Here is a 12085-nt window from a genome sequence, read left to right as displayed (position 1 = left end):
TCTTCAGACAACATGTGATGGTGACTTAAACCTGGCTCCAATGCCACCTGCAACTGAACAGCCTGCTGGCACTCGTTGTATGGAATAATGCAGGAAGGATGCTGTTGGCATCAATGGTTTGATATCAAACCAAAACAACCTCCATCAGTGGATGGGCCTTCACAACTCTATCCCAATTCATTTACAATTCTTTCTGTACATGTGTTTTTAAATAATAGGTTCATTTCAAATTTTGTTATTAAACAAAATGTTGTTATTATTTCAAATTTACCAAACAAAATTTGAAATGAACCTATTATTTAAAACCAAATTTATAGCAAGAATTGTAAATGAATTGGGAATAGAGTTGTGCAGGCCCATCCACTGATGAAATCCAAATTCCAAAGAGATTCTGACACCTGCAACACCTTACCTCTTAATAACAAAGCAAACTTTGTGTCTTGATTCCAAGATCCGTTTCAATTTGGGAACTCCGTAGGTACAAGGTCGTTTGAAGGGAATTCCTTCTGGAATCCCTATTATTTCCACTGCATCTGGGTCGCATGCAATTTTCCTGTATGGAACAGGAACCATATGATCCAAGCCTAAGGCCTCAGCTACAAAAGAACACAGACGACAGTAGTTTAAAACACATTAACATTCCCAGTTATCTGGGTGGCACATAGCATCTTTACGTTAAATGACAGCAAAGAAACAAGTTTATTCACCATTCATGATATCCCATCCTTCCTTATTTAACTCTCAGAAAATAATCCTTCTCCCCGAGAAGGATTATTCTTCTACATATCCACTTTGGATATGTATCCTCTTCTACATATCCACTTTGTGTGGACACATATTCCACATTCTCACCACTCCCTTGATAAAAACATTTCTGAATTTCTCCGTTGATTGTTTCGTGGTCACTTTGCATTAATCCTCTCGCTTTACATTTTCAGACCACATCATTATTCACCTTCATCTATTCAGTTCAGTTTTGAATATGCAGCTCAAGGCTTTTCCAAAAGATAAAATAACTTAGGATCAATCCAGCTGCAGCGCAAGCGTTATTGGAGCTGACATGGAAAAACTGTTTCAAACTGCAGTAATATCCGAAGACAGAAGGACCGAAAGTTACTGGAGGTCTCAGGCCCTTTAAGACGCCATCTTGAAAACAGGATGCCCGACTTTCATTGAAAAAATGTCGCCAATTCCCGTGCCAACGCTTTCAGTTTGCTTGGGTTGCAAGCCCTTAGCGTTAAGACTAAGCATGACAGTAGTTGGATGCAATGACTCACCGTATCTGCTGTTGAAGAGGATCTGTACACACTCCCTCAGAATATTGATGTCTTCTGTTTCTTTTATGTACAAGTTCCATTTTTCTGCAAAATAGGATTAGAGATATTCTAAGATACTTTCCCACTTGGGAGGCCTTTGGGAAATGTTTCATGTACACCTGGGCTTCCGTTTCCCTCAATAACCTCCATGTAGCTGTTTCCTGCATCATTGTCCCCTTACAGCAGTGATGCACGATTGTAGTGGAAGGTGGGATACTTTCTGAATCCCAACCCTTTTCACTTGTGATGCTTGGCAGAATTCATTTGTCCCGTGTCTCTCAACTCCACTTGTGGCCCACCCATGTCTCCTGATGTCCCAGGGAGCTTAGACTCGACACAGCTCATTTTACCGCCAATACATTCAAACTGAAGGCCATTATATAACGTCCACTGCAAGTGAACAGGCTCTTATTGGAATTGAAGAAACGAATGCTTCAATGGAATGGCCGTCTCAAAAGGTTTTCTATTCCCTACGCTACAGTGGATTCAGTCAGTTGTCCACTGGTCAATTAGTCCTGGTCATAAGGGTGAGATAGGGAAGTAAAAACCCACAGATTAGTTAGAGCAATCTTGCATCCCATTGCTTAATGCTGAAGCACATTGCAGCAGTTCCCAAAGCAAATCTTCTAAGGTTCTCTTTGGTATCATGTCACTGGACAACAAGACAGTGAATTGCATTGGTTTACATAGGTTAACCTATGACGAGCTTTTGTCGGCACTGGGCCTGCACTCGCTGGAGTTTAGAAGAATGAAGGGGGACCTCATTGAAACGTACAGAATAGTGAAAGGCGGATAGAGTGGATGTGGAGAGGATGTTTCCACTAGTGGGAGAGTCTAGGACTAGAGGTCATAGCCTCAGAATTAAAGGACGTTTTTTTAGGAAGGAGATGAGGAGAAATTTCTTTGGTCAGAGGATGGTGAATCTGTGGAATTCTTTGCCACAGAAGGCTGTGGATATTATTAAGGCAGTGATAGATTTTTCATTATACAGGTGTCAGGGGATTTGGGGAGAAGACAGGAGAATGGGGTTAGGAGGGAGAGGCAGATCAGCCATGATTGAATGGTGGAGTAGACTTGATGGGCTGAATGGCCTAATTCTCCTCTTATCCCATATGATAGCAAGACATAAATGCCCATTGACAGCAACATATTGTATTCATAGGAACAAGAGGAGACCCAGTTCCCTGAGTTTGGCAAGTGTAGAGGGGAAGATGGTGTTGAACACTGAGCTGCAATCGATGAACAACAGCCCGTGTTTTTGTTGTCCAAGACTGCTGGACACAGTTTTTTATTCCAAGGGCAATGGTCCACATAAGTTGAAGATAATTTTGCATATCACCCTCTCATCTCAAGGGCACTGTGCTTCAAAATTAAGTCATTTGTTTTTGGTGAATGATTATGTAATATAGGAACCACAGTAAGGTGGGTTATGCACTGCAATGTTCCATAACTTGATAATAACAAACTGATCAGGAAGGCTGGCTCCGTCCTGGGGGCGGAGTTGGATTCATGGGAGGTGGTCTAGGAGGGGAGGATGCTCCTCAAACTGCGGTGCATCCTGGGTGATACAGCTCACCCCCTCCATGACACACTGGTTAACCTGAGGAGCACCTTCAGCGACAAACTGGTTCCAACAAGATGCAGGACAGAACGCCACAGGAGATCCTTCTTCCCTGTGGCTATCAAATTTTACAACTCCTCCCCCTCCTGACGTGGGGTATGGGGTAGACTGAGACTGACCCCCCCTCCCCCAATGTATTTTGTGCTTTTATGACTGTTGGCAGATCAATTTCCCTCCTGGGATAAATAAAGTTCTATCATATCGTAACCAAATAATCTGTTTCACTGTTGGCCAGGGCATTAGGAGAACACGTCTGCTTTTCAAAAGAGTGGTGTGGAATCTTTTGCTGTGGCCTGAGAGAGAGCACAAAAGAAAATTGGTTTAACACCCAGTGATGCAGCGATACTCCAGTGATACTCCACACAGTGGGGTTTAATAGTGTGTCGGCTCCATTTCACCATTACTCACTGTTCTCGGCTCATTCTGCGTAAACCATCAGCATGGCAGTGATGTGCCAAGTTTCATTTGAAATTGATCCATATTTCTTAAGCACGTTTTGTATTAGGATCTCCCTAGTGTGGAAAAACCCGTGAAAGTCCCTCTTGCGGAGTTCTGCTGTTATTTCGAAAATCCTGTGAGCAATAAATTGGAGCAACAAGAGACTGCAGTTGCTGGAATCTTGGGCAAAAACCAAAATGCTGGAGGAACTCAGCGGGTCAGGTAGCATCTATCTACAGAGTCTGAGGAAGGGTCCTGATCTTAAACGTCGACTGTCTATTTTCCTACCCTGCTGAGTTCCTCCAGAACTTTATTTTTTAATCCTGAGAGCAATGGTTATTAACCTTTCAAAGAGAAACACTCGACAAGTGGAGGAACTGACAAATGCATTCAAGTAGCAGAGAAAAGTATTCTCCAAACAAGTCATAATAAACTGCAGATGCTGGTTTATACCAACGACAAACACAAAATGCTGGAATAATTCAACGGGGCAGGCAGCATTACTGGAGAAAATGGATCGGTGACGTTTCAGGTTGGGATACTTTTTCAGTCGAAACATCATCTATCCATTTTCTCTAGAGATGCTACCTGACCCGTTGAGTTACTCCAGCATTTTGTGTCTATCTTCCCCAAACAAGATTAGCCTTTGGTATAAATCCCACTCTGCTAAAATCCCAGTGTGACGACTTTCACCATGCGATTGCTCTAAATGGGAATGATTAATCCATTGCAATACTGCACAAAACTAAGGCCATCTTGAATCAAAATTCACTATTTACTTTATATTGCTCACTCATTATTCCATATATTACATACTGCGTGGAAGTATGGGGAAACAACTAAACACCTAGCACTAATTCAATCTTTATATTGCAAAAAAGAGCTCCGAGAATTGTCAATAAGGCTGGTTATAATGACCCAACCAACCCATTATTTATGAAATCATATGCCCTAAAATTTATGGACCTAGTAGACTTTAATACTCTACAAATAATGTTTAGAGCAAAAGAAAGAACACTTCCTGACTGTATCCAAGGTTTGTTTTCAGTGAGGGAGAGCAGGTATCCACTCAGGGGAAATTATATAATTGGAAAAAAAAGAGGGTAAGAACAAATGTGAAAGATAGACGTGTGACTGTTAAAAGGGTCAATTTAAGGAATAGTTGCAACAATGAATTAAAAGAGTGTAGTAATAAGTGTAGATTCAAGAAAATGTTTAAAAATATTATATTTGAAAGATACAAAATATGTGATCAGCACTGAGACATGACTGACATGACAGAAATTATGGTTCTTGACTATATTTGTGTTTCTTTTTATGTTTTGTTTATCTGCTTCTGACTTATGATGTTGTGTTTTTTAAAATTATATTTTGTTAAGTATTATGGGTAGGCACAATAAGCTTTGGCTTCTGTCTACACCTTTTTTTATCGGTCAGAAAATATTGTGTGTGATTATATTGTTTTATGTTTGATACAATGATTTCGCACAATTTAACTTTCACAGCTGTATCGTCAATCTGTTGTATTGTATTGACTGGAAAATAAATAATTAATTTTAAAAAATTAGATTAATTAGCTGGAGCAGGTTGAAACTATGGGCTCCAGGACTGTGATGGACTGAGATTTATTTAACATTCAATCTTATATAATCTATATATAATCCAATATATAATCTATATAATCTATATATAATCTATATATAATCCAATTAAATGAGAGCAAGTCTGAGGTCATCCTATTCGGCCCCCCCGACTCCATCAAATTGATAACAGGCAGTCTTGGAAGTCTATCCTGCCTAGTCAAACCGCATGTCAAAAACCTCGGCATGATATTTGACTCTGCATTAAAATTTGATAAGCAAGTCAACGCTGTGGTAAAAGCCAGCTTCTTCCAACTTCGAACCATAGCTAAAATCAAACCTTTCCTCCAATTCGAAGACACAGAAAAAATCATTCACGCTTTCATTTCCTCCCGCCTAGACTACTGCAACTCCCTATACACTGGGATCAGCCAATCTTCCCTGTCCCGCCTGCAACTGGTCCAAAACGCCGCAGCGAGACTCCTGACGGGTACCCGTAAAAGGGACCACATCACCCCGATTCTGGCCTCTCTCCACTGGCTCCCTGTACGGTACAGAATCAACTTCAAGCTCCTCCTATTCACGTATAAAGCCCTAAATGGACACTCCCCCCCACATCAAAAATCTTCTAACCCCCCTCTCTAACTCCAGGTCTCTCAGGTCGGCCGACTTGGGGCTACTCACTATCCCGCGGTCTAGGCTTAAGCTCAGGGGTGACCGCGCTTTTGCGGTTGCAGCTCCTAGACTGTGGAACAGCATCCCTCTCCCCATCAGAACTGCCCCCTCCATCGACTCCTTTAAGTCCAGGCTCAAAACCTATTTCTACTCCCTAGCGTTTGAGGCTCATTGAGGAGGCGCTGTGAACTGTTTGCATGCTACTGTATGTTTCTTTTTTTTTTCCCATTGGAACCTAATCAGATGTACAGCACTTTGGTCAACGTGGGTTGTTTTTAAATGTGCTATACAAATAAAATTGACTTGACTTGACTTGACTATGAAGGAAACCAGAACTCATTGCATCACCCTGGACTATTTCACTTCCACACCCTCGCTAAATTGCTCCATTGGCTGCTGAACAAGCTTTAAACCGATTTTAAATGAGCTAGCTCTTTGATTGATGCAGTGAAGAATAATTCAGACCCATATTTTATGCACTGTCTCATAGTCTAGCTCACAGGCATCATTTCTGTTTCAATAGACCCAGCCCCAAGAGAAATTATGCTTATAACCTGGAGACTTATTACTGCTGTAAATAGTAAAAATGGCAAAAATGTGTGCAATGTTTGGTGTGGCTCACTCCTTATTACCAAAAAGGTTTACTCCCTTCGACAATTTATGAACACTCAATTATAAAATTCACCTAGATTGACAAGGCTAAAGAGCCAGTGGCATAAAGGAGACACACAAAAGCTGGAGTAACTCAGCGGATCAGGCAGCATCCCTGGACACCATGGATAGGTGACGTTTCAGCTTGGGACCCTTCTTCAAACCAACCTTGACCATGAAATAGAAACCTCTCTCCAACACTGGCGTAAGCAATCATATTTAAATGACTACAATTACCACTTATGGAAGATTAATTGATATCGTTCTAAGGACTGGAGGAGAAAATTTATAAAATCTTAAATCTCAATGTAGGTTAACTCTTGTTAAATTCAGAGAAGTGGAATTAGCTGAGTATTTCAGACAAAAAAACATGTTGCAATTAAAAAATAAATGCCATTTCGTAACTTGATATTTCTTTGTTTAAACTGGCACCGATGAACGCAAATAGTATCGACAAGACAAGTGGCGGTTCTGGGCAATCCAAAGAATGATTTTGAAATTGAAGAATTAAATTGAACACCAAAGATAATATCTACAGAACTATGGCCCTTATATTCTAGTCGATACATGTGAACCATGGACCAAATATAGTAGGTAATTCTGATCAGGACTAGTGAGGTATAATGAGTGGGAGAGTATAGGACTAGAGGTCATAGACTCAGAATTAAAGGATGTTCTTTTAGGAAGGAGATGAGGAGAAATTTCTTTAGTCAGAGGGTGGTGAAACTGTGGAGCTCTTTGCCACAGAAGGCAGTGGAGGCCAAGTCAGTGGATATTTTTAAGACAGGGATAGATAGATTCTTGATTAGTACAGGTGTCAGATATTATGGGGAGAAGGCCCAAAATGTGGGTTGGGAGCGATAGACAGCAATTATTGAACGGCGGAGTAGACTTGATGGGCCGAATGGCCTAATTCTACTGTTATCACTTATGACCTTATGGGTGAAGAGCCAAATTCTGTCCAATTTCTGAAGAAGCCAAATTGTGCTCCTTTTCCCTTCTCCATACACTCATCTCCCACCCTTGAATCCCATATATTCCTCTTATTCCCCCCTTTCCCTTCCCCCCAGTCCCCCTCCACCCATACCCCTCCTTTATATTTCACTCCTCCTCTTCTTTTCTTATCTGTTATCCTTTGCCTCCTTCCCACTCTAGACTTTGTGACTTTGTTACCTTCTCCGCCCATCGGCCAACCAATGCACCCGTACCTCCATCACTTACTCGTCCTTGCCCCACCACCAGGTCTCTTTCCCAGCCTTCTCACCCTTAAGTCTGAAGGGATACATCCCAAAATGCCACCTGTCCATTCCTTTCAAATATGTCGCTTGACCCACTGGGTTCCTCCACCATTTTTTTTTTTTTTTTTTTGCTCAAGATTTCAGCATCTGCGGTTTTTGTGTCTCCAAATTAGACTTTAGAGATACAGAATGGGAACAAGCCCTTCGGCCCACTGAGTCCGCGCTGACCAGCGATCAGCCTTCACACTGGCACTATCCTACACACGAGGGACAAGTTACAATTTTCCCCGAAGTCAATGAACCTACATCTTTGGAGTATGGGAGGAAACCGGAGAACCTGGAGAAATCCCACACAGTCACAGGGAGAACATACAAACTCCATATAGATAGCACCCGTAGTCAGGATCTCTGGTGCTACAAGGCAGCAACTCTACTGCCACTGTTCCGCCCTGCTCTTGTTCTGTAGAATTCCTAGATATTGTATTGTTATTTACAGGCCAGCATTCCCTAACTCCATCATTAAAAACCAGAACATTTTTTCAACATTCAATATTATTGGGGATGTTCTTCCTCAGCTTTACAGCTTTACAGCGAATGCAGTGCCGGAGACTCAGCTTCGATCCTGACTACGGGTGCTGCACTGTAAGGAGTTTGTACGTTCTCCCCGTGACCTGCGTGGGTTTTCTCCGAGATCTTCGGTTTCCTCCCACACTCCAAAGACGTACAGGTATGTAGGTTAATTGGCTGGGTAAATGTAAAAATTGTCCCTAGTGGGTGTAGGATAGTGTTAATGTATGGGGATCGCTGGGCGGCACGGACTTGGTGGGCCGAAAAGGCCTGTTTCCGGCTGTATATATATGATATGATATATTTATAATAATAATAATAATAATAATAATATATTCCTTTATTCGTCCCACACCGGGGAAATTTACAGTGTCACAGCAGCAGAGTGGATAGCAAGAGATCATTCATTATAAATAAAAGTAAAGACAAGGATAAATTGTCATCAGTTTTCTGTGTGTTCTTAGCTGTTAGTGTTGACTCGTCTGCTGGGAGCAGTGCTGGTTGTGCAGTCTCACAGCAGCGGGAAGGAAGGGCCTCCTATATCTCTCCTTCACGCACTTGGGGGTGAAGGAGTCTGTCACTGAAGGAGCTATTCAGTGCAGTGACAGTGTCCTGCATGGGGTGGGAGTCGTTGTCCAGCAGCGATGTTAACTTTGCCATCATCCTCCTCTGTCCCACCGCCTGCACTGAGTCGAGGGGGCAACCCAGGACAGAGCCGGCCTTCCTGACCAGCTTGTCGAGTCTCTTCCCTTCCGCCGCTGAGATGCTGCTGCTCCAGCAGACCACTCCATAGAAAATGGCTGATGCAACCACTGTGTTGTAGAAGGTCCTTAGGAGTGCCCCCTGCACTCCAAGGGACCTGAGTCTCCTTATGAGTTAATGTGCAATGCGGACTCGGTGGGCTGATGGGCCTGTTTCTGCGCTGTATCTCTAAACTAAGCTCACTCTCCGCCAAACCCAAATGCCTTGCTTGATTCACTTAAAAGTGATTTAATTTCAATACTCCCGATGTTCAGTGACCCAGTGGCCACAGCTCACTGATGCACAACATTTCAAAGATTCACCATCTTCTGAGATAATTTTCCTTTTAAATAGCTGATTACCTATCGTGAGATTTACACATCCACCTTCTACTCACCCCACCCTTCCTGACACACCCACCCAACACAACCATTCACAGAATCCCTGCCCACTGATCACAGCACCTCGGCATTTACGCCATTCGCCTCTCTCGATGTCTTCCGCTTTAATGAGATTACATTTGTTCCTCGAAACTTCAGTGTGTAAAGGCCAATCCTGCAGAGTCTCTGCTGAGATAGCATGCTCGTGTGGCCGAATGGCCCGGGGCCTGGTTTGGTGGTGAAACATCTCCTAAACATTCTTTAAAGGTTTTAAGGTAGGAAGTGGAGAATCTGTCCACTTTCAATGTGGCCTTCACCCATTCATATCAAACTATTAAAAAAAGACTATGGAATCTGTTTCCACCACCATTTCTAGTTGATGATCCCTCTTGCAACAAACCAAGATCGAAGAACATGGGCAGCACGTTGGCGCAGCGGTAGAGTTGCTGCCTTACAGCGAATGCAGCGCCTGAGACTCGGGTTCGATCCTGACTACGGGCGCCGTCTGTACGGAGTTTGTACGTTCTCCCCGTGACCTGCGTGGGTTTCCTCCCACACTCCAAAGACGTACAGGTATGTAGGTTAATTGACTGGGTAAAATGTAAAAATTGCCCCTAGTGTGTGTAGGACAGTGTTAATGTGCGGGGATCACTGGGCGGCACAGACTCGGTGGGCCGAAGGGCCTGTTTCCGCGCTCTATCTCTAAATATGTATCTCTAAATCTAAACTCCCTTCAGTGATAATTTTGGGTCATGTTGGCATACTTAAAGCTTCGTCAAGGCCTTCCAAGAACATTGATGTCTACTGCTTTCTATTGGAAGCACCACCCTTCTATCCAGAGATGCTGCCTGCCCTGCTGAGTTACTCCAGTATTTTGTGTCTATCAGCAGTGTGGTAAGACAGGAATTGTTTCTTTGTTTACAGAAAGTGCACTGACAGCTGTGCCTCTAGATCCAATGCCATTATGCATCCAGTCAATAGGATTTTCAAATCGACATGGGTTACAACCATCACTAAAATACTTGCTGGAGTTTAGAAGAATGAGAGGGAAAGATAGATCAGCCATGATTGAATGTCAGTGTAGACTTGATGGGCCGAATGGCCTAATTCTGCTCCTAGAACTGATGAACCTATGAATGTTGATGACTCCTCCATGCCTTTGGAAAGTAACAAGTCCTTGTCATCTACATTTCTTCTTTAAATCCATGGCTATGTAGATAGAGAGTCTTCCCCAGTAACACAATGATGATGAGTGTGGGCTAATGGAGGAGGCAGGAGGAATGATCTCACTGCATCATCTCAGGGATACCATTATACTGGTAGTATCTGACTGGATATGTCCGACAAGGAGGCTGCATGGGGGAAGGGTAAAGAACCTGTTTCCTTCCCACGCCTTCAGTAGAAATAATTTAACTGAACCTTGTAATAATTTACACAGCATATCTTTTGCCCTTGGTTAATCCTATCATTTTTATTGGATAGATTATGACTTTTCTGCCAGAAAGATAAGATGTCACAGTGCAGTGAAAATGTTCTGTACTCATTACGTGTTTTTTTATTATGTAGGGAGGAACTGCAGCTGCTGGTTTAAATCGAAGACAGATACAAAAGGCTGGAGTAACTCAGCGGGTCAGGCAGTATCTCTAGAGAAAAGGAATAGGTGACGTTTCGGGTCAATACCTTTCTTCAGACAAAATCACCTATTCCTTTTCTCCAGGGATGCTGTCTGACCCGCTAAGTTACTCCAGCTTTTTGTGTCTGTCTGCGTGTTTATTCCCTGACTCAGTAGTGTGTCTGCAGTATAACACTCATTGAAAGCGTAATCTCTACAAATGTGCACACAAGAATAACAATAAAACTAAACCTAAAGAGTTGTATCAATCAAAAGATACCTCTCATTCAACAATTTAACATTTACAACTGGGTGCAATGGACAATACATACAACCTTCATCAATCTTGCTGTCATTAGCAAAGGTTAGGTCTTCTGATAGATATATCTTTCTTTTGCACCAGCTATTTTGCATTAATGTCAATGTATTTAGGCTGGGTAATTCATAAAATCTTTGAAGCTTTTCAGAGAGTCAAACAATTTTTGCCCATCTGTGTAGGGCCTGCCACCGAATTATTAATTCAGTTAATGAACTGCTATGCTTGAACATCTCTTCAGCTCTTGATGTTGTCCTCACATTTGGAGAGGGCATTGCCCTTACACCATCTAACCTCCAGTATTGTTTTTCTCCCTTCCTCTCTGGGGCCCGTTCAAAACCGTGGTATTGAAGATGCTAATCTTCAGTCCACTTCCACCTCCGATAAGAAGTGCAGGAAGAAACTGCGGATGTTGGTTTAAATTGAAGATAGACACAAAGTGCTGGAGTAACTCAGCGGGACAGGCAGCATCAGCAAAATGGCTTTTGACAGAATTTTGAATGGCTTCCGCAAGTGCTTGCACTTGTAGAAATCACACTTCGCAAAACTGTGGGATCTCACAACTTGATCATCAGGTCGGTCAGCAAATAAAGAGCATGCATGGTGTGAAGATCAACTTTGCTGTGGTGACATCTCATCCAGGAAACAAGAACATTGCAAACTCTGATAAAAATTCGTACAAAAGCAAAAGATTTGCTGCGCAAGGCAGTAAAAGGTTCCTCTCGGTGATTTTTTACTGGGACAGAGCAAAGCTCTTTTCTCTTCTACTCCTCCCCGCTCATGTTTACTGCAACTGAACCCACGATGATTGGAAAGATAAGTTTGGATCCCAGCTGTTTCCAAGTACAGTAACTAACATCTCATCACCCATTCCCTCTCTCCAGAGACGCTGCCTGTCCCGTTGAGTAACTCCAGCATCTTGTGTCTCAACTCCATAGTCTCGGTAGGGC

The 12085-nt window shown here is 42.6% G+C and overlaps 1 protein-coding gene across 7 annotated transcripts in view; it reads right to left on the bottom strand.

Annotated features, from left to right (window-relative positions):
- Positions 1-12085, bottom strand: part of gtf2ird1 (GTF2I repeat domain containing 1) — a 135772-nt gene that overhangs the window by 62394 nt on the left and 61293 nt on the right. For all 7 annotated transcript variants that reach the window (XM_078422228.1, XM_078422230.1, XM_078422233.1 and 4 more), the window contains 2 exons: positions 1278-1361; positions 413-596 (listed from right to left, as the gene is read on the bottom strand). In XM_078422228.1, the coding sequence (XP_078278354.1) occupies positions 413-596; positions 1278-1361 (268 nt within the window). The remainder of the gene's footprint in view (positions 1-412; positions 597-1277; positions 1362-12085) is intronic.

This window comes from Rhinoraja longicauda, chromosome 26 (genome assembly GCF_053455715.1).
Source record: "Rhinoraja longicauda isolate Sanriku21f chromosome 26, sRhiLon1.1, whole genome shotgun sequence".
NCBI lineage: Eukaryota > Metazoa > Chordata > Chondrichthyes > Rajiformes > Arhynchobatidae > Rhinoraja > Rhinoraja longicauda.
The sequence above is the reverse complement of the archived record's forward strand: the minus strand, read 5'-3'. Positions and strand labels throughout refer to the sequence as shown.